Source organism: Apostichopus japonicus, chromosome 3 (assembly GCF_037975245.1).
Source record: "Apostichopus japonicus isolate 1M-3 chromosome 3, ASM3797524v1, whole genome shotgun sequence".
NCBI lineage: Eukaryota > Metazoa > Echinodermata > Holothuroidea > Aspidochirotida > Stichopodidae > Apostichopus > Apostichopus japonicus.
In genome coordinates, this window is record NC_092563.1 from 27941923 (window position 1) to 27965493 (window position 23571).

The window sequence follows — 23571 nt, forward strand, 5'->3', positions numbered from 1 at the left end:
TATTTATTACAAAATAACTTGATAAAATAAATTTTTTGATACTTAGTCAGTTACTAGTCACCTAAGAGAATTTTAAAATAGACTACATTTTTTTTCTGGAATTCTTCGTTTCGTGTAAACCGGCAAATTGAAGAGACAAGCACTCGAAAATTGAATACAAAGCGTTGCAGTACTGCATTACCAAGAGGTAAGGAATTTAAACTTTAAGACTCACCTGAACGAGAAAGCCAATGCTTTGAAAAGTAACCTAAACTAACATCAAGTTCAGAGGTTGTAGGTTTTAAAATTTGAAACACGAATCATCTTATCAGACATTGCGGTTAGTATTTGGGACATTTCATGATACAGTGCAATCCGCTTGCTGCCAACATGTACAGTATGTTGTGAACTCGCGGGCAAGATAGTAAAACAGATGCTGGGCATATTATTCAGGATATTGTTGTACTTGTAGTAATAGCCTACACTGTATTCTCTTCGGCCTAGAGCTGACTTTGGTTTACTGCAGTTAACACCTGCGGAACGTAAAACTCTAGCGCCCAACTCAGGAACTTCCAGCGTGAGTCACAAACAACCAGACCACCACCCCACAGAAACAATGCACAGAATCCATGAAGCATGATAAATGATAGTTCTTCAGTTCAGTAAAAAGTTACAAGATTGTACAGTGCTTATGTACTTATGAATGGAATTGAGCGACGCACCTAAAAGACTCTTTCCAATCGTTGCATGCACCCTATGGTTTGCATGCAGTCACTTTAGATCACATTGAGCAATACTATCAATAATAGAAACTGGGGTTTAAGGGACTGGGGAAAAGGGGTGGAAGCCAGGGGGAGAAGGAGGTGTGGCAGGCTTGCCCATGATGTGAAATGGTTCATCTATATTAAATGGCCTCCTTCTGGTACTGACATGTACACAAGTTTGAGTAATTATTCACAAAGTCAAAAGTTACAATACACTTTTTTCTCTTTACAGATCTGATAATTATGTGATACAATGAAAACAAATGAACACCCAGCAAGATACGTTTCAGGGTCTGTATTCCTACAACCTATTTCTGCTTTGTGGTATTAACTATTATGGCAGGGGGAGGAGTGGATGGTACCACGAGAGTAGGGGGAAGAGGTACGCGGGCACTGCTGAAGTCGAACTTTTATTCATTTCGAACTAAATAACCAGGTTATAAAGTACAGAGAATACTTCATAGTTATTTAAACGCTCCTTGTCACTTTGGCAGTTATTAATTTGAAAAGGGCAAGAACTTTTCTGGCTATAATGGGAATCACACTTGATTAGAATGTTCTGTTTCTTTCTTATGGGATCAATATATTAAACTTTAATGGACATGGATTTGGTTGGTGCTAATCTCAATGCATTGACTAAAGATAAAGTATTACTTTACATTGTATAATTGTATAAAACAATGATAAATTACCTTTTTTTCACCTTGCAGGGAAACATCAGGCGATAATGTATCTGATGCTGCAGTCTCTGCCTATACTTTTGAGAAACGTAAACATTTCTTAGCATCTGCTGGCTTGCTATATGCTCCTGTGTGTACTCCACTCTCCAGACATTTACTGTGAGTAGTATAACAAACTTTTAGTTCTCTCAGAAATTTGGAACCTGCACAAACTGTCTAACACTATCAATCCATGTCACCCTCAATACATGTATGTACATTATATTTCATTCCTAGTGAAACTGACTCTTTTATCCTTCTTGTTTCACCAGGTCTGATTTAATGAGGCTTTCATCAGGTAACTTGCCCATTGGTTCAAGTTTGAGGGTTCACAAGATTTATGTAGCACTCATTCAATGATACACAAGAGCAGAAGTCACATTAAGTGATTTCTATTGAATTATTGAAGAAATTAATGTGAAATAAGATTTACATTTCAAAGCATTAAATGGATGGGAATGGACTCCGTTGAGCCACAGATAACGAAACGTTTGATTCCTTTTTCTACTGGGACAGTAAACATTTGTCTGATTTTAGTAAATTATTGATGATTTTCTGTTTCATAATTCATAAAGACACCATTCTGATGCCTCATGCTATTGATGAAGTACAATTTGTAGACCTAAAAAGTTAATGTATTTCTTTAAGGTTACAGCTATTTTCACATTTTTAATTTTAAATAAAGGGTTTAAAGTAATTGACAGCTCTTGTGGTCCATCCTCTCACATGCCAAAAATGTTTAATCTTGAGCTGCTGTTCAAACATCGTCGAAGAATCTTGTTAGCTTTGCTGGTTTAATGAATTAGGCAATGGTTTGAATCCCAAACTATTTGATGTACGTTATTTTCCAGAAATGGGGATAATTCAAAGCAGTAGGTTGGATTTGCAATGTACATACATCAATATTCTTTTTCTCCTTTGCTGTTTTACTTTCAATTTAGTTTATTTTCATTTCTCAGGTAAAGAACAGACCGGTATTTGTTCCAAGTGCAATTGCTTATTTTTAAAAGACTCCTGCCAAGTAAACATCGAAGGAAAACCACATTTAAAGAAGCGGTTAAAACAGCTCACAAAGAAATCCCCAGGTCTGTTGACAAACAAAGAGAGAAAACAACTAAGAAGATGGCAAAACAGGAGGTGTAAAGTGGTAAGAGGAATCTGATTCAGTCATTGGTAGCACACCTTTTGCCAAGGGTCATTTCTATAATTCAATTTTCCAGCTGGTTCTTGGTCAAAACATGGAAATAGTTTATAAGGCAGCTATTTAGAAAATTTGAATAATATCTCAAATAAGTCTTCAAAATCAACAATGAACGTATAAAATCATTCAATAGAGAACTGATGGTGACCTTAATATCAAACAAAGATATTGGTAAAGGCTTTTTTTTTTCTTCTTTGTTTTCTGTTGGCAAAGTGAACCCTGAGGTAGTTTTATACCACACACTGCACGAACTTAGTTGTTCAGTCATGTAGAAGACAAAGGATGCAGTTATCAATGAAGGAATTTTAATGAATTTGATAAACACTATTCCACTGCTCTGCGTTTATTAGAATATATTCTTGTGAATATTAGTGATTTTATTGAAATAAGTAATTATACTTATAAATTACTTTTCAACAGGTGGTACATTGTAAGGTATGTGAACAGAAGGCAACTTTCCCAGGACCAACAGCAATGAAACCTTTCCAGAGGTTAGTTCAAAGTGATTGTGTATTCAACAATGACTAGTCTGATTTTGTTACATCAGAATACTCTCCCTTCCCATCTCCTCACCTCACATCCCATCCTCACATCCCCTTCTCACATTCCCTCCTCACATCCCTTCCTCACTTCCTCTGCTCACATCCTGTCTTCACATCCCCTCCTCACATCCCCTCCTAGCTTCCTCTGCTCACATCCTCTCTTCACATCCTCTCCTCACATCCCCTCCTCACATCCTCTCTTCACATCCTCTCCTCACATCCCCTCCTCATATCCCCTCCTCACTTCCTCTGCTCACATCCTCTCTTCACACCCTCTCCTCACATCCCCTCCTCACTTCCTCTGCTCACATCCTCTGCTCACATCCCCTCCTCACTTTCTCTGCCGACATCCCCCTCCTCACATCCCCTCCTCATATACCCTGCTCACACCCCCTCCTCATATACCCTCCTCACACCCCCTCCTCATATACCCTCCTCACACCCCCTCCTCACTTCCTTTGCTCACTTCCTCTCTTCACATCCCCTCCTCACATCCCCTCCTCGTATACCCTCCTCACACCCCCTCCCCACTTCCTTTGCTCACATCCTCTCTTCACATCCCCTCCTCACATCCCCTCCTCACATCCTCTCTTCACATCCCATCCTCACTTCCTCTCCTCACATCCCCTCCTCACTTCCCTGCCTCTCCTTCCCTCTCCTCCATCTGTTATGATTGCATCCTAGTTTAGATAGAAACTTGTATGAAATTATTTTCTGTTGTACGTTTCCTGATACAAAATTCTTTTGTAATTGCCTTCCTGTCAATACCGGATTGAAGGATGGAGTCTTGAAACACTGTGTGTATGTGGGGGTGGGTAGTGGGGGGGGGCAGTGTGTTTTACCCAGTAGATAATTCCAAAGTCAAAGGTACATCATTCCATGCCTTGTTGTATTCAATCAGTTTATCAGACTTTTTTTTATTCACTTTTCTTTCTCTCAACATTTTGAATGATTTTTCTTAAACTCAGGAATGAACACCGTCAGAAGCAAACTAATGTCCAGAGAGTTCAAAACAGAAGATTACACAAACCAGCAAAGGGTAGAGTCGTAACCAAGGGTCAGAAGCAGGCCAAGATGACCAAATTGAAAGAGATGTTGAAGGGTGATAAGGTCAAAAGGAAGAAAGCGTCTCAGTCTCCTCTTCTTAAATTTTTAAGCTCGATTTAATGTATATGCTAAATATTCAAACGTGGCTTTTCATTATGCTACCAGCCTTTACAGTCCAAGGGTTTCGTGTTCTCAGGAAGGTAGAATTCATAATTTTGTTAATTTGTATCTTGTATTGTCCATATTTAATCGCATTAATGTTACAGGGCCTGACCTTTCAATCCTAGGGAGACTTTCAGAGGCAGATAGGAAGATCCTCTGGAGATTGAAATGTCAAGCCCTGACAGCAGAATCAGTGGGAACTTTAGCATGTTAACTTCAAGAAAAGCTTTCAAAACATAACATCGTGGTGGCTCTGAATCTGAACTTATACTCAGACAATTGAGAAGTGCTTAAATTGATAATGGTATGTCTCAAGAGGGGAAAAAAAGGGCATATTTATTACAATAGTAATAGTAGATAATGCATCTTCTTCATTTTAGGTCCTAATTTAAGTTATTACAAATATTCATGATATGAGGCCAGTACTAGGCAAGGAGGGGGTGGGGGTAGGGATGAGGGTTTACTCAGGGTAAACTTAATTACAGACCACACTATACCAAGATCAATTTGTTAAAATATGCTACTTTTATTATGTCAATCTTATATACACTTCATACATTTCTGCTGGTATGTTTTGTTACTGGACACATTATAGAGAGAAGTAAGAGACATGAATGATTGCTTTACATCCAAAATTGCATACATAAGTTGTAATCATCATATTGAATTCTTAAGAGTTACTTAAACAAACAAAAATCTATGTGTTTTCTTCAATTTTAAGATGCTTAGGAAACAAATTTTTAAATTAAATGCAAGAATTCAGCATTGCATTACATTCAGATATAACGGAAATGGCTTAAAAATGCTTGTGATATCAATTGGCGTTTGTATGTATCGTTATGAAAACTTATGCAGAATAATAAACTATATTAGAATACCTTGGTTTCATTAGTATATGTTTTATCCAGCAGCTTGTAAATACAATACACCATATTCTGATACATTGTTATGTAAAGTGTTCCACTTGTAATTATTAAAAAAATGTTGGTAAAAGATTCGTACAATTAATTACATCAACTCGAGCCTTGTGATTATCTTGTCACATGGCTGTGTTTTTCAAGGGCGAAATGAGGATTGAACCACATGGTTTTGTTAACAACAAATCATCTCTGGGCAAAGTGAACATACAAGAGTAAAAAGTGATAAAGTTATAGTTGTTGCATTACTTTTGCAACCAACCTTTCTCGGTTATTTATCAAACGGAACATGAATGTAAGGCTAATGGCAATATAATATCACTTAAACGCCTAGATGTCAATAAAGAAGAATGTATACGTAGGTAAACAGACTACAAGCAATTCCTCAAGGTAAATAATATAATATTGATTAAACGCCTATGTCAATAAAGGAGAATGTATACGTACACCAACAGACTACAAGCCTCCAACCCACATCAAGGTAAATAATATTATATCATTTAAACGCCTATGTCAATAAAGGCGAATGTATACGTAGGTAAACAGACTACAAGCAATTCCTCAAGGTAAATAACAAATATGCTCAGCGTCTGTGCTCTAAACACAACAAACATCACTACAAAATGGATTTTAATAATATAAATGAAAATAAAATGCAAATTTACAAAATAAATGAAATATAGTATTAAAGACAAGTACATAGCTGATGGGGGGTGGGGTACACAAGTCATACCAATGAGAAGAAAGAAACAGGTTAAGGCAGTAGTTTATTGAATAGGGAAGTGAAATGTTCAAGGTGACATATCCATTGCTATCTCGGCAGGAATGAAATGCTTATGAATTTGTGAATTGATAAAAATGGAATGGTAAAATAGAACACTTGGTCAAGTTTACTCGTCTTAAGTAGTCCCATTCAAATCTGCAATTGTTTGGCTATGTTCTCAATCTCAATTTTCAAAAATGAAGTATAGTTCTTTCTTACAACGAACCTGTGTTTTATTCATTTGATTATGTTTCCTTGAATTGCTTAACAAGGCAATAATTTGCTGACACTTTGTTTTCTATTGTTTTGTTTTTTTCCATAATTTTATTAATTGAATTCCTCACTACTTAAATACAACTTGAGGCTGACTATTAAATATTATAAACTTTCAGAGGAAAATTCTCTGAAAAAACGTTAGTTATCGGTTTACTTACAGCACACCCTGTAGAATAAAGCAGCCTTCTTAAACATATTTCAAGATGTATATAGATATAGAGCAGTAATATAAAAAAACAAAACAGATATCTATGATATTTAATAAAGTAGCACACATTGGATTGAAGGAATGCATTACAAAAAAGGAATAAAAAGGAGCATCTTTTGGATGTTTTGGCAAAAGTTTTCAAAGGAGGACTAGGGAACTAATTGTCACTTCTTACAAACAAACAAAGACCGAAAGAGAGGAAAAGGATAATAAAACACAAATGTAAAGTCCAGACAAGAAGTAGTATCGGCCTGAGAAATATGGATACAGATCTTTGTCATAAGGGTGGAGAATTCTCTTAACTGTTTGGTCCAATGTTTTAATACCATTTTCAGGTGGGATGGGGGGTGGGGGATGATGGGCATCAGGTTAGGTCCTGTGTGACAAAAAAAAGCTTACCACCAACATGTCTGATAAAATATTTAAATATATACAATACCAAACAAAAGTCAACTTTATAATACCCAGTATACAATTGGCAGCTTGGTCAAGTACAGATGGCAGTGCTATCCCCTCTGAGATACAAGACTGATATTAGAATTAGCGACAGCTTGGTCCATCTTTACATCAAGGTTGATTTTTTTCATTGCAACAAACATAATAATCTCCTTCTCACCTATTTATGGGGAGACGGGGTTCTGTTTCTCTCAATTTGTGCCGATAACTCTCGTACCTTATCAGACCAGTAATCGCTGCTCTGCTGGAGTTGCACGGATAGTTCCCCCACTCGCTGGATCCAGTAAGATTTGTCCAATGCATCAGGATCACTCAAGTCATCGACACCATTCAAGGATCCCTGAAATAGATATTATATAAACTTGTACCAAATGTACCTACTTAAATTATTTAACATGAAATTGTTAACAATTGATGTCGGTACAGATAAAGCATTTGTTCCGTTTCTGATGCATTCATTGCTATGGCAACCATAAAACCAGGATGCAAAACTTGTTGGACGATAAAAGTTAATGTGTTTCAAAAGTATTTGAAATTTTTCGTTAGCATTTGAAAGCAAACCAGGTTATATTTCGGTCACTTTTAGTAGCCAGTTTATCAACACTAAATCCATAAAAAGATATCTTTCATAGTCTTCACCTGGTTAAATTTACACCGAACTTAAACAGAAGAAGCCTAATAACAAAGATTAATGAAAGCTGAAAACTTCACACTCTGCTGATATGTGTCAGACACCCTTTTACCAACTTCACTTCCCACATCTCAGATAGCAATTAAGGAAGATTATTGATAAAGCAACAATGGTTTCCACTATGAGAACCTATGACCAGAAACCTCACCTTTCTACTGTCCTTGAGAGATGACCTCATTAGACCTCGTTCTAACACTGAACCGTAGGCTGAGTCAGACAGCCCTCCAGTACGCATCATCCCTGAGGTCCTGGGAGGCGAATCCTCATTAGACACGTGTTGATTTAAACGATTGCTATCAAGCTGTGCACGGGTAAAAGGAAATCAAAGATTGAGACGTGCACATGAAAATTAACATATAGTACAGATAAAAGAAGCACTGTGAACAACACATTTACACTATACTTGTCATTACACCAGTGTAAATTCCTTGCCTCCTCGTAGCAGTTTTATGTTTCTAGAATGTTATTATGTTTCACTAAAAAACTACCTAAAACACCGGACTCTGACCAAAGATCCAACCAGGACATCAGTTGAAGAGGGAGAGGGAACTAAGGTCTCCTTTTATGAACAGGAATTGCAAATTGAGTGGGAAAATGTGATCTGCAAACTAACTAACACAAGGTGCAATATTCCACCAAGTATATTATTTTTTCAGACCACAAAGAGTTAGAGCACCAGTCTGGATCCTTAATGTCTGTCAGTACTTACTCTTGACTTTAATGTGCTGATGATGTCTGCCCGCTTCTCCATCTCGAGATGTAAGCTCTGGTTTGCACTCCTCTCCTTCTCCAACTCTGATCTGATGCGGATATTCTCCCGATTCAGAGAGTTCAGCTGTTCGTTCAGCTGCTGGATTGAGTTCACGTTACCTTTCAGTCTGAGATGAAGATCCTCTATGGTCGACTGTTTCTCTGATAACTCGTGACCCTCGGATGTCCTATGTGCGTCAAAAAACCCAACAGATGACATAATTTGAAAGTCATAAAAGATCAATAAATTCCACAAAAGAACCTTCTTGTTTTTTAGCACTTCTTCTAGCTCAAGCACTTCATCAATGAGAGAATCCAGTATGGGGTTACAAATGCGAGTGACATTTGCTCTGGGCTTGAATGACTAAATATGAATTCTTTACAAAGATGGCTTCAGTTTACTATCATCCCTAGTATTCAGTGGCAACCACAAACTGATCTCCAAAGTTGACTAGCTTTGATGCTGCAGTTTTGTCCACTGACTTGAAGGAGTTAAGTTTGATGATCCCTTTATCTTTTGAATGTTTTACCCTAAGAGAGGGTAATAATATCTACCCCCTCTTCTCTAAATCCCTTTGAGGATTATCTCCACTCTCTATTCTCTAAATCCCTTCAAGGATTATCTCTACACTCTATTCTCTAAATCCCTTAAAGGAATATCTCTTCCCCCTATTCTCTAAGTCCCTTCAAGGATTATCTCTACTCTCTAAATCCCATCAAGGATTATCTCTTCCCCTGTTCTCTAAGTCCCTTTGTGGATGATCTCTATTCTCTATATCCCTTCAAGGATGATCTCTACCCCTATTCTCTAAATCCCTTGAGGATTATATCTTCCCCTATTCTCTAAATCCCTTTGAGGATGATCTCTATTCTCCATATCCCTTCGAGGATTATCTCCTCTCTCTATTCTCTAAATCCCTTTGAGGATGATCTCTACTCACTCATGTTCCTCTATTCTACTCTTCATCTGCTCTAGGAGGGCCTGCTGGTGAGCTGATTGGTTCTCCACTGTCCTCAAATGTTCAGCGGCGACAAGCAAGTTATCTCTCTCGGCAGTCAGAGGCTCAATACTGGCCATAAGATTTCTGTTCTCTTCTTCCAGTTTCCTTCAATGAAAGTACAAAAAAAAAGTATTTGAAATTAGTTCTAACACCAAGAACGATGTGACAAATTTTTATTAATTGTTATTAATTCCCACTCCAAGGTGAATACAAACTCCCTGAATTCACTGTTTACCAGTTTACCTAACCTTCTATTCCATGAATACTTCTAAAAACTGTCTACTTACTCTTTCTCTGAGGTCAAAGTTTGAATGACACGGGATTGGTCCTTGATCTTCAAAGCCAGCTTCTCATTGGCTTGTCTGGAAGAGGCAAAATTAATTACAATGATGACATATCTTAACAAAAAATAACAATATGGCTTAAAGCAGACTCTACAAATGTAAGGCAATCCACAAACAGTTTTCTCATCTTCTACCACTGGTCATCAAGAAGAAATTTTCTTTTTGTCTTTACTTCTGTTTCTGAAATCACGTTACTCACCATCGTGTCCTCTGAGCCCAAACGTAACTACTCGTTATAAAGTGTTATTAGTGTTAGCACGGATAAAACCAACACATGGGTTATGGGAGAGTTTGAAGTTCAATGCCTCCACTTTCTCTTTATAACAGTATTGCATGCATTGATTGGGAATATGGTTGTTGTTGAGAGTAACAGCAAAAGTGTCTCTTGTTATTTATTTGATTCTATAAATCATTTCAACTTTTCTTGCAAACAATGTCCAAGTCAGCAAAATCATTTGTATAATTACACCACCAACAGCAAACAAGGATGCTTACAGCAGTTTCTCTGCAAGTAAAATTTCCTTTGTATGAGCATAGCATTTACTGAGGGAATATATAGTCCTGCAATACACATCGCTGCCGCATTAACCGCATGATTTCAGCTGTAATGGAGCACATCAACCAATGCATACATAATTCTTTGACAATGTTAGTCAACATGTTTATCAATCCCATTCATCCCGTTTAGTCGGTTGTAGTTTTAAAACGATTAAAACGATCAGTGATCCCGTTCTACGTCCCCCGGCTCAGACTCACCTCTGTTCCTGGACCCAGGTGTTGACGTTACTGACCACTAGTTCACTCTCTTTGTGTAATTTATCTCCGCTAGTCCTGGCCTCCCTCAGAGACGCCCTCAGTTGATCGTTCTCCATCTGTGCGTCGTCTCTCTTTGCTTGCAAATCGGTCAACGTTCTACTGATCCGATCGGCCTGAATAAGAAAAGAAAAAAAAAAAACATAATTTGGATTAAAATGATCCCAATCATAACTTTAATCTTTAAAATTGGTCTTCAAGATTTGAATCTGCAAAAAAAAAAAAATGGTTTATCTGCAGGTTCTCCCAAAACTAGTCCTGTGGATTCCCCTAATTTAGAGTAGTGTCATTCAGTTTTGTTATGCTGTTTTTCATTTATACTTTACAAGAATCTTTCTTGGTTTTAACCAGAGACTGGTGTATTGTTTCTATGGTATTTCAATAATAGTTTACTACTTTTATATGGTGATGCCTTGTAACTTTTCCTTCCGACGAACCACTTTACATTCACAAACAGCCAAACACCCTCCACTAACTGGCCTATGTGGTTATAATCATTTGGTTCCTACATATTAGTGAGTTTCAACAAATTAGTTATTACTATTAAAATTAGTAATTATATAAAGTAATTCTATAAATTGTTTGTCTCCGATAAACTTCATGTTGCTTCATATCAATTGCAGCCTCTGACATTTAACACCATGACTTTATCATTCCTTGTGTGAATCGAAGTGAACTAATGTAACAGTAGGCTTGAAGAGTGAGTAAAACAGCATGACTAATGCATGACACAAGTGGAATCCTCTTGTTATGAGTAAGAGTATGATTGCAAGACTTTAAAAGTGAGTATGAGCCTTAAGTCTGGCACTAGTATCTGTACAAGATTACCGACATGCCCCCTCCCTCCCTCCCTCCCCACCCCAGGGGCAAGTAGGATTACAGACAACTTTACTGGAATACAGGTAAAGACTTAATACAAGTCTGAGTAACAGACTACGTTTCCCAGTATTTCAGTGATGAGCCTTGGGTAAAAAAAAAAAAACGGAACTATGCAAACATTGCTGTATAGGCTCCAGTTTGCATATGTTACAGTGTGTTAGGATAATAGTATTTTTCCCCGAGGTAGTAAAGAAATCACGGATATTCCGCGAATTCACGGATAAAGCTCATGCCTGGTATTTTACTTTCCGTAATGGTTGAACTCGGTTTCAAGACATTGTGACAAGTTTGATGCAAACTACAGCTTTGATACCATATCGGTTTTTACGACGGATTATACCGACTAACCTCTTCAGTCTTATGTCTAAGTTTTTCTTTCATGGCGGCCAGCTCCACCTTCAACACCACGATCTGTTCTTCTCTCATGGTGACCTCTTGCACTGCCTGCTGCCGTTTGCCACTGACCTGGGTCAACTGAGAATTGACCTCCTGAAGTTGGATCTCATAACTTCTGACCTCATCCTCACTCCTATGATTCAGCTCCTTGACCTTCTGCAATTCACTGCGAAGCTTTTTCAATTTGTCTTCGTAGACTGCGATCTGTTTTGTTTGATGAGATGTTTAGGAATATTCAAACACATCAGCAAATTGTCCTAACGGGATGAATCATTAGTCACGTAAAAGGTTGAAATAGAGTAAACACAATATAAAGAGATATATCACTTTTTTTTGCACAATGTGACTGTTCTTAAAACGGAACCTTATAGAGGGCTGTTTCAATTGCAGATTTGACATCTCCTATAAGCAAAGTGGGCTGCTTTAGTGAAAGGTGCTCATTGTCAAGAATGGAACCGAAAAGCATCAGCTCTGGGAAGACACATTAGGAGACTGAAAATTTAATTTTAGATGATATAGTTGTGACAGATTAACCACAAATTCCTCAAAATCACTCAAACTACCTCCATGTTTATTTGAGAGCCATAATGTAAGAGGATTTTCAAGAATAATTAGTGAAATGATTTACATGTTGACAATGAAAAATATCACCTCACTTGGAGAGATTCTTTACCTCATCAGATAAACCTTGATTCTGTTGATCAGTTCGGGATAATTCTGACTGAAGTCTAGCAGCTAATCCTGCCCTCTCTCCCAACTGATCCATTGCTTCCTTGTGTTGACCTTCGACCTCTGCTAAGTGTCTCTTCATCTCTTGCAGTTTCTCGAGTGTTTCATGCAGCTAATTGGGGTAGTTAAATGAGATATGGTGAGATGTAAAGCAATTTGTCACACTACAAGAAATATGAATATGAAAAGAGTTAACTAAAGGAGAAAAATCCAAAGGGTTCTAATCAAGTGAAATCAGCAGAATATGTGTCATGAAAGTAAGCAAAAACAAACTTGCAAAACGCTAAGAAAAGGCTGGAAAACCTTGCGAACATTCCGACCAGGTTCACAGGAAATCTGCGATGCCTGGAAATCCAGCCTGGCTGGAGAACCCTTGAATGCACATCATACAGAAAAATGAAAGTCATACGTGTTGTTACTGCAATCAATAGTATGTCAAGTGTATACTCCAAGATTCACAGTCTGCAGGCTCTCCTCTCTCAGACCTAAATCACTCTGTTACATACAATCAGACTCTTAGTTTATACAGTATCTTACCTCTGTTTTATAGGTCTGCAGGCTTTCCTCTCTCTGACCTAAATCACTCTGTTACATACAATCAGACTCTTAGTTTATACAGTATCTTACCTCTGTCTTTTAGGTCTGCAGGCATTCCTCTCTTAGACCTAAATCACTCTGTTACATACAATCAGACTCTTAGTTTATACAGTATCTTACCTCTGTTTTATAGGTCTGCAGGCTTTCCTCTCTCTGACCTAAATCACTCTGTTACATACAATCAGACTCTTAGTTTATACAGTATCTTACCTCTGTTTTGTAGGTCTGCAGGCTCTCCTCTCTCAGACCTAAATCACTCTGTTACATACAATCAGACTCTTAGTTTATACAGTATCTTACCTCTGTTTTATAGGTCTGCAGGCTTTCCTCTCTCTGACCTAAATCACTCTGTTACATACAATCAGACTCTTAGTTTATACAGTATCTTACCTCTGTTTTATAGGTCTGCAGGCTTTCCTCTCTCAGACCTAAATCACTCTGTTACATACAATCAGACTCTTAGTTTATACAGTATCTTACCTCTGTTTTATAGGTCTGCAGACTCTCCTCTCTCAGACCCAAATCACTCTGTTACATACAATCAGACTCTTAGTTTATACAGTATCTTACCTCTGTTTTGTAGGTCTGTAGGCTTTCCTCTCTCAGATCTACGTCACTCTGTAGCTGGGTTAAGCTCTCCTGATTTTTCTCCAATTGTTCCTCCTGTAGTTGTCCTTGCTTCTTGACTGTTTCTAGATTCATCCTCGTCAGTCGTAGCTGGCTGTCTCTCTCCGTCAGCTCATCTTTCAGTTTGTGCATCTTGACTTGTAATGAAGACAAATCACTCTCCAGCTGGAGAATTCTGTTGTCCTTCTCTGTCATCTGAAATATTTTAACACACAAAATCATTTTGAACTTTATACGAAAATGAACAAAATGCGACACAAAATCATTTCAAAATCTTAAAACTTTTTAAGAAACAGAGGGCAGTCTTTCAATATTTTTCAATCTTTATGATACATTGCAGTTGTTGATATGATATTTGATATATATCATGATATATTGCCCATAACTCACCGAGTCAATTTTGGTGATCAACGATTATGCTGCTGCTTCTATTGTATGATTCAGACCACACGTTAAACTATTTGTGACGATTTTTGGTAATTTATATACACAAGCTGTACATTTACTACACGACTACCTGCAACCTGACTTGATGATGCTTGTTATTTTATCTGATGAATGGAATATCTCTTTCAAATACATCCAACTAGAATGTACAATTCCTGACATACAAGATATATAAGTCTTGACCATGTTGAAGTTAGAGGTCACGAATCGTACCTGATATTCGTCATCTTTTAGTTGTCGGTTTGCGTCCTTAAGCTCCGTTTCTCTCTGATACATCTCCGATTTGACTTTTCCTAATTCCTTTGTTAACTGTTCCATCTTTTGTCTCTCTGTCGAAAGGTTATCTTGTGAAGTTTTCACAGAAGCTTGTAACCTGACCACCTGACCAAAGGAAATATTATATGAACTTTGAAATGATGTATACTTTACTTTAATAACAATAGAACACATTCTTTTACCTGAACTTTTTGGACTCAAAGTTCAACAGCACACATCACAGCTCATGCAGCCTACAAAAAATATCTTAAACTATGTACTTTTTAGCAAGCAACATGACAAATGGATCACATATTTCATACAAATATTGTATTGCCATTGGGAGAGAAGAGTCAGTGAAAAAAAAAAGATCCTCTTTATTCCTTCTCCTTCACATGAGTATGACAATAAGATAATTTCCATTCTGTATTCCTGATAATGAATATACTTTTCTTATAACCTACTAAACTTAAAATTCCCTTTTATTTACCTAGAAGTGAAATGTTTATTCAAATTATATTCCAGTCTACAACACACATTCATAAGCCTAAACTTGTGAATCATGACATACTTTCTTCCAACAATCTTGTCATCAAGAGCAACCAGATAGTGATTGACATCTCCATGACAACAAAGGTTTCTAGCAGTCATGTATGCATTGATGCATGAGTAAGCAATTTCATTGCAGGGGTGGAGGTAGGGTCAGGGGTTGGGGTGTGAGACATTCCTAGATCAGAGATCACTCACCTCATCTTGCGTTCTTTTATTTTCCATTTCCAGTTCCTCAATTCTTGCCTCGTGTTCTCTCCTCTCTGATTTATACACCTGACATTGTTGTTCCTGGCCTTCCAGTTCTTGCTGCGTCCAATTTAATTCTTCTTTTAATCTATAAATCAACGAATCAAACACCGACAAATAAGATGCCATAAGGAATCAAGCATGCATAAACAAACAACTGAAATAAACGAACAACTGAATAGCTTCATATGTTAAATATGTACGTAGTTTATTGCATCTAGATCAACATAAAATCATACCAAACATTGACCCCAGTTCAGTAGTAAGGTTATTAACAGAGGGAAGGGGAGGGGGGGTGGGGAGAGGTGACATCAACATCACACAGGTGAGAGGTACCAGAGTTTTACTGACACTAAGACTTATGGCTTATATGTTTGTTTGGGGTCTAAAGTTTTTGCTTGTTGGGTGAGTACAAATGATACTCCATCTATTGTTCAGTGAGTACTAGCATACAACAAGAAATTGAGTACATACACAACTTTAAATATACACCCCTGAATCAAACATAACATCAACTCTCACCTTGTGGTGGATTGTTTCATTTCATCTGTTGCTTGTTCTTCATTACTCAATTGTTCCTTCAGCGTTTTGATCTCGGACTGGAGCCTCCGGTGTGACTGTTCGAACCTGACAACTTCAGTTACCCTACAACTCAATTGTTCTTGCGTGGATTGAACACTGCCCTCTAAGATTAAAAGTCTTTCTTGGTGATGTGCCAACTGTAAGGAGCCAAGGAGTGATCAAAATAATTAATAAGTGAAAGTAAAGGAAGTAAAACAGTTGTAACCTAGAATGAATGACAGCAAAAGACATAATTTCAATATTTTCATTGATTTCTCACCATGGGGGAGGTGTGCGACAGCATACAAAAGTCTGCTACATACAAGTGTCATTCACTGAAGTAGAACACTTTCAATGCAGATGCACCTAGGCCTAACCTATTATGCACATACAAAACACATACAAATTGGTAAATAGGATAGGATGTGGGATGGTCAATTCGGTTGGGAAGGTATTCATACAGAACATTCCATGTGTACCTTGAGTGAATCTGGTCGGTGGTGGATTATTAAAACATGATTTTTCACTTTTTTATTATCAAAATGCAAGCAGCTGTTTTATGGCTTACCTCTTGTGCAGATACCCTATAGTTTTCTCTGGCTGAATTCAACTCATCTCTTAAGAGATTTATTTCTCCTTTCAGCTGGGCTTTCTCCTGGTTCATTTTCTCCATCTTGTGATCTTTACCTTTTATGGACATTTCAAGTTGTTTAAGGTGGCTCTCGAGAAGACTCAACTGGACAGAGAATCAATCAGACAGGGTAATCAAATGAAATCAATGGTGTGCATATATGAGGGAATAATGGTTACTTCATTGTTGTATATAACTGCACATCACAGCACATTCCTATAAACTCACCCAAGGTACAGTAAAACACCAAAACAAAGTCAACAAGGTCATTACGATGACACAAGGAGGCATCTCACAGTGGCATGAAAGTACTACAAGGATTTCCAACACTGCATGTCATGTTTGGAATAATCACTTAGGAGTACACCCCCCTCCCCTTTTCAACCCCACCCCAAAAATTAAAAGGAGTTAATAGCACAACTTTGCATGTAGACCTAACTATAAACCTAACTTATAATTTATAGCCTAAACATGCCTCAGAATGCATATCTAAACTTTAACTTGTTTCTTGGATAGGATCCCAGACCCCCCACATGGGAGTTGGCTTGAATGACCTCGGGGCCACACACTCCCCACTCCATTTTTAAAATACTGAAACCGTCCATGAGGCTACTTACTGCTCACTTATTCACTAATTGCAAGAGAACACATCAGTGAAACAAAGATATTTAAAATTGGCTGATATAAATGGTAGTTCTATCCTACTTGTGGGCAATCTTATTCACCTAAATAAAGCCATTTCAATCTAATTCAACTAAATAAAGCCGTTTCACTCTGATTCACCTAAATAAAGCCATTTCAATCTAATTCACCTAAATAAAGCCATTTCAATCTAATTCACCTAAATAAAGGCCATTTCAATCTAATTCACCTAAATAAAGTCGTTTCATTTCAATCTAATTCACATACATAATGCCATTTCAATCTAATTCACCTAAATATAGCCATTTCATTCTGATTCACCTACGTAAAGCCATTTCAATTTAATTCACCTAAATGAAGCAATTTCACTCTGATTCATCTAAATAAAGCCATTTTAACCTGATTCAGCTATTTCCAGCCATTCCTTCCAGACTGCATAATCCTACCTCATTTAATTTGTCATTCAGGACATCCTTGAGTTTTCCAACATCTGACTCTGCTTTCTGTAACATCTTTTCTCGTTTTCCTAGTTCTCTTTGAACATTCTCATTCAACCTCTGCGATTCCTGAAGCTGTATGTCAAGATCCTTCGACTGTCGTTCCAGTTTACTGGCCTGATGAATTCGATAACCGTTGATAAAGAAACAGCAAAATAGAAGGAAACAAAAAAACAAAGATGGAAGGAGTTTGTTAGTATAAGCATTACAAGTAACTTAGTCCTGCAACAGAGGCGGTACATCTTCATGCAGTAATAAGTGTATAGTTGTAGTGTATAAAAATCATATCATCTTTCTTCAATCTGATGCAGCCAAGATATGAAAAAAGCGAGATCATTTCAAGACAAGATCTTGAGTCTCATGAATAGCTTATTGCATTGACTTACCACTGTTATAGCTTTGTTACTAACTCTACATTTTCAACTGACTGAAGAATTATTCGACTGATTAATAATCATTGCGTGCGAAACAGACATGGCATTGTTACACACACTTTTGTTAGCAGCGACTGCACTATGACAAAACATCATAAGGTAATGATGAAAACAAGCTAACTTCAAGATTACTGCTTAAACTGTAAAAAAAAGAGAATTTGACTGACCAACGAGGCACAGAAATGTAGAATGGCAAATAAGTCAGATGGAATTCTTCTGGCAACGACATACCTCAGCTTTATGTTTTTGAGCTGCAGTCATAATTTCCGATCTGGCCTGGTGTAAGGACTGGTCCAACTTATCCAATTCTGTCCTAGAGTGTGACTTCTGATCTTTTAATGATTTGACCTCTGACCTTGCATCCGATAGTTTCCCTTCCAGGTCTGTGACCTGCTGTGACCTCACTGTCAGCTCGTCTTCAATCTGCTTTGAATGTAACCGTAGCTTCTTGATGGTGTCTTCTCTATCAGTGAACTGTATGGAGAAACCAAAAAACAGCAAAAGTAAGAATGGAATGCTAGAGATGTGTATTCACTGATGGAAGGTGTCATACTACAATGTTAGTGCACTCTGTAAATCGGAAATTGTAATCAGTAAAATCATAATTGAGAGCAGACAATCAGAAGTGTGTCCATTGCCATTAGTACAGTAAGATACTACCAGCATTCCAGAGAGAACCATGATATTGCACCAGACAAAATGTTATCACGTATTCATCACATTAACAATGTTCTGAGGGATGAATAGTATTCAAGGCTGAGAGTGGAGGTTGTTTACCAATGATGTCATCATTCAGTTTCATGATCAGGATTTTGTTTTGAGTTATTTTGGTGACCATGACCTGGTGATGAGCGAGCTGCTAATATTGAAAGGTTGTACATCTCCATAGTTACAACTGAAAGCAGCAATCCCTGTATCCCCTCTTCACCTACACCCCTATTCCCTCCACACCCCTATTCCCCCTCATCCCGACTCCCACACCACTATTCCCCCCATGACTCTCTCCCCCCACACCCGGATTCCCCCACATACCTACTCCCACCCCCCACAACCACTATCCCCCCTCATCCTTATCCCCCCAAATCCCTATCCCCCACATCCCTATTCCCCCATGACTCTACTCTCCCCACACCACTATTCCCCCAAATCCCTATCCCCCACACATCCCTATCCCCCCACGGCACTATTCCCCCCATCCCTACTTCCTCTTAAACTCATCTCACCTCTTTATCAGTATGATGATGGTCCTCTTTGTGATCCTTCAGTTCTGTCTGGGTCTTCTTAAACTGCTCTTCCATAAATTGCAGCTACCAGATAAGAAATCAACGGTTAGCAACCCATAGTTATAAGTAATATGTTACATGTTTTTCATTGCAGCTACCAGATAAGAAATCAACGGTTAGCAACCCATAGTTATAAGTAATATGTTACATGTTTTTCATTGCAGCTACCAGATAAGAAATCAACGGTTAGCAACCCATAGTTATAAGTAATATGTTACATGTTTTTCATTGCAGCTACCAGATACGAAATCATTGGTTAGCAACCCATAGTTATAAGTAATATGTTACAAGTTTCTCTGTTTCATAAGAAACTGATTTGTACAAGGTATTTACGAGAGGTTAGTTATAAAGAAGTTTTTGTTATACAGTGTAAATTATGGTTATACATTATTCTCTCTGCCACAGCCTGTTTCCATTGGCTAGTCACGATGTGTTGTTAAGGCAACCCACATTGTTTATGATCAATTGAGTTTAGAACTTACAGAGGTTTAAGTGTCTCAGCCATTGTTGTCATCCAAATATGACAAAATACCCAATGAATAATTATATTATGCATATTGGGTTTACAATTAATGGTATAAGCAGGAAGGCTCCAAATGGCATCAAAACTTACAGACAACTATTTTCCCCCGGTAACAAGATTATTCCAGGAAGGTGAAAGTTTACATTTGATTTTAAAACAAAAGTAAACCAACCTTGTTTTCCCTCTCTCCTAGGACACCTCTGGTCTCCAATGCTTGTTCCTCCATCTCCCCTAGTTTGTCTCTTGCCTCTCTCAGATCTGCTCTGAGTCGGCACACTTCCTGGTTCAGTGACCCTATGACCTCTTCACTCTGTTTGATCTCATTCTGTTTATGGTTCAGTTGATGCTCTAACCTCTTGACCTCCCTCTTGACCTTTTCTGACACTTCCTCTTTCTCTTGTAGCTGTTAGAGAGAGAGAAAGAGAGAGACGATACAAGGGAAACAACACCTTGTTATGTTGCTTACAGTTCTTCCCAACCAGAATGGAGATTGAAGAAATCATGCAGAATTATTCACATATACAGAGATTCATAGTGCAGAGAGTTTTTGTCTACTATCAAAGCAAACCCAAGAACAATTCAAAAGAAAGAAAAAAGAGACAAAAAATAATGATCAGTGAAGAATGAGATGTATCAATATCACACATTCTTAGTTAGCAGCAGTTTTGTATAAAAAAAAATTGACTTTCACCCGAATTCATTTTTTTCCTTCTATGTGCCATGTGATTCCAATGTGCATAATAAATGACTAAACGATTCATGGAATGGCCAACAGTCTACATCTGTGTTGCTCAGTTATTCATTGGTAGTAGCCCTAAGAAAATTTGGAGTTTTTTATGGTCACACTGTATCATCGACAGAATTGATTTGCAACAAAGCAGAGCTTAAAGAGAACAAGGACTTGTAGAAATTTGAACAGACATTTGTTTTTATATCAGACATTTGTTTTTCAACCCTCTGTAAAGAAGGAATTGTGGAAATTTGAACAGACCTTTGTGTTGTTTATATAGGACCTTTGTTTTTCAACCCTTTGTAAAGAAGGAATTGTGGAAATTTGAACAGACCTTTGGTTTTATATCAGACATTTGTTTTTCAACCCTTTGTAAAGAAGGAATTGTGGAAATTTGAACAGACCTTTTTGTTTTTTTAATATAAGACCTTTGTTTTTCAACCATTTGTAAAGAAGGAATTATGGAAATTTGAACAGACCTTTGTGTTTTCTATATAGGACCTTTGCTTTTCAACCCTTTGTAAAGAAGGAATTGTGGAAATTTGAACAGACCTTTGTTTTTATATCAGACATTTGTTTTTCAACCCTTTGTAAAGAAGGGATTGTGGAAATTTGAACAGACCTTTGTGTTTTTTATATAGGACCTTTGTTTTTCAACCCTTTGTAAAGAAGGAATTGTGGAAATTTGAACAGACCTTTGGTTTTATATCAGACATTTGTTTTTCAACCCTTTGTAAAGAAGGAATTGTGGACATTTGAACAGACCTTTGTGTTGTTTATATAGGACCTTTGTTCTTTGTAAAGAAGGAATTGTGGAAATTTGAACAGACCTTTGTTTTAATATCAGACATTTGTTTTTCAACTCTTTGTTGATTACTAGCTGCAGATGACTCTGCTCTCTGTAGTCTAGAGACTGCCTGGTTATGACGATCTTTGTAGTTCGTTAATTCAGTCTGAATCTCATCCTTAGCATATAGCGCCCTCTGTAGCTGGTCTTCCAGGTTTGCGTTCTCCTGTTTGGACTTGCTAAAAGTCTCCTCCTGCTGTTCAAGGTTATTGCTTAGCTGTGTTATCTAGAAATGAGAAAAGGAAAAAGACGGAAGAGATACACGATGAAAGGACATAAATACTGGATCATCATTATTTACCTAAACAATGACCGTAATAAACTGTGAAAAAGGGAACCCACGAAATGCTTTTGATCGAATGTTAGACTTTGAGGTCTAATGTGAGATGTTTCCAGTGCAAGTCAAATTTGTCAAGAATGAATTGTTCTTGATTTCGTCCTTTCATGAACGATATTAAGTTAAAACAAAGAAAACTGACAAAAACAGTGATGTAAAATGATCAATTAAGTCTGAGCAGATAATTATATCATCATAACCTATTTCATACAGAAGAGTTCCGGACTTTCAACTAATGCGGACAGATATCGAACAGCAAGCTAACTTTATCCAAGGTTTTCTTTGAGATGTCAGTGAATGGTCCTACCTGATCCAATGCTGACCTATGAAGCTGCTGAGCTCTATCCAGTTCAGTCTTGAAGTTATCTAAATCATCAAGATGTTGCGCACATTCTCTCTCCTTCTCTTTCAAGCACTCTGCCGTCTTATCGGAGATGTTCCTCAGTTCAGCTAATCCTTTGCTTCTTTCTTCTCTCAGGTCAGCATACTCTTGCTTCTGAACCTCAATTTGCTGCTCCAACGAGTGGATCAATCCAAGGCATTTTTGATTCTGTAATGTTAAGTATTATTAAATAAGAAGCATTCATAAACAGCATTAAACATCTGAAATGAACTTTTAGCACAAAAAAAGAACTGCAGCATAAATATCTTACTTTTATACATGGTGATGGGTTGTAGGTATGGTGGTGTGTAAGGTGAGTGTTGTAGGTGTGGTGGTGTGTTAGGCTAGTGTTAACAAAGACCTGCCTATTGGACTTTCATCAGTCTGGAGTATACAGGTCATTAATGTAAATGAATGTCATCATTAGTCCTAACTTTAAATGTAATCACTTTCCATTTAAATGTCTTCATCAGACTGGATTTGGATGTCATCCTACCTGGATTTGGATGTCATCCTACCTGGATTTGGATGTCATCCTACCTGGATTTGAATGTCATCCTACCTGGATTTGGATGTCATCCTACCTGGATTTGGATGCCATCCTACCTGGATTTTGATGCCATCCTATCTGGATTTGGATGTCATCCTACCTGGATTTGGATGCCATCCTACCTGGATTTGGATGCCATCCTACCTGGAGTTGGATGTCATCCTACCAGGCTTTGGATGCCATCCTACCTGGATTTGGATGTCATCCTACCTGGAATTAGATGTCATCCTACCAGGATTTGGATGCCATCCTATCTGGATTTGGATGTCATCCTACCTGGATTTGGATGTCATCCTACCTGGATTTGGATGCCATCCTACCTGGATTTGGATGCCATCCTACCTGGATTTGGATGTCATCCTACCTGGATTTGGATGCCATCCTATCTGGGTTGGGATGTCATCCTACCTGGATTTGGATGCCATCCTACCTGGATTTGGATGTCATCCTACCTGGATTTGGATGCCATTCTACCTGGGTTGGGATGCCATCCTACCTGGATTTGGATGTCATCCTACCTGGATTTGGATGTCATCCTACCTGGATTTGAATGTCATCCTACCTGGATTTGGATGTCATCCTACCTGGATTTTGATGCCATCCTACCTGGATTTGGATGTCATCCTACCTGGATTTGGATGCCATCCTACCTGGATTTTGATGCCATCCTATCTGGATTTGGATGTCATCCTACCTGGATTTGGATGCCATCCTACCTGGATTTGGATGCCATCCTACCTGGAGTTGGATGTCATCCTACCAGGCTTTGGATGCCATCCTACCTGGATTTGGA

The 23571-nt window shown here is 37.9% G+C and overlaps 2 protein-coding genes across 4 annotated transcripts in view; one reads left to right on the forward strand and one right to left on the reverse strand.

The window, feature by feature from the left end:
* The first annotated feature begins 98 nt into the window (after positions 1 to 98).
* On the forward strand, positions 99 to 5291 carry LOC139965711 (uncharacterized). The gene is made up of 7 exons (XM_071968369.1): positions 99 to 187; positions 976 to 1034; positions 1454 to 1582; positions 1735 to 1760; positions 2422 to 2609; positions 3084 to 3154; positions 4174 to 5291. Exons 2-7 carry the CDS (start codon positions 997 to 999, stop codon positions 4370 to 4372), a joined length of 651 nt encoding a protein of 216 aa, XP_071824470.1. The 5' UTR covers positions 99 to 187; positions 976 to 996; the 3' UTR covers positions 4373 to 5291.
* LOC139965701 (uncharacterized) overlaps positions 4920 to 23571 on the reverse strand; it is a 51881-nt gene continuing 33229 nt past the window's right edge. For all 3 annotated transcript variants that reach the window (XM_071968342.1, XM_071968343.1, XM_071968341.1), the window contains 19 exons: positions 22154 to 22396; positions 21493 to 21735; positions 20105 to 20335; positions 19350 to 19433; positions 18358 to 18600; positions 17642 to 17809; positions 16491 to 16658; positions 15884 to 16080; positions 15311 to 15449; positions 14522 to 14689; positions 13805 to 14056; positions 12582 to 12749; positions 11861 to 12112; positions 10577 to 10749; positions 9764 to 9838; positions 9417 to 9581; positions 8435 to 8663; positions 7874 to 8026; positions 4920 to 7374 (listed from right to left, as the gene is read on the reverse strand). In XM_071968342.1, coding sequence (XP_071824443.1) covers positions 7195 to 7374; positions 7874 to 8026; positions 8435 to 8663; positions 9417 to 9581; positions 9764 to 9838; positions 10577 to 10749; positions 11861 to 12112; positions 12582 to 12749; positions 13805 to 14056; positions 14522 to 14689; positions 15311 to 15449; positions 15884 to 16080; positions 16491 to 16658; positions 17642 to 17809; positions 18358 to 18600; positions 19350 to 19433; positions 20105 to 20335; positions 21493 to 21735; positions 22154 to 22396 — 3531 coding nt within the window. In that variant the 3' untranslated portion in view covers positions 4920 to 7194. The remainder of the gene's footprint in view (positions 7375 to 7873; positions 8027 to 8434; positions 8664 to 9416; positions 9582 to 9763; positions 9839 to 10576; positions 10750 to 11860; positions 12113 to 12581; positions 12750 to 13804; positions 14057 to 14521; positions 14690 to 15310; positions 15450 to 15883; positions 16081 to 16490; positions 16659 to 17641; positions 17810 to 18357; positions 18601 to 19349; positions 19434 to 20104; positions 20336 to 21492; positions 21736 to 22153; positions 22397 to 23571) is intronic.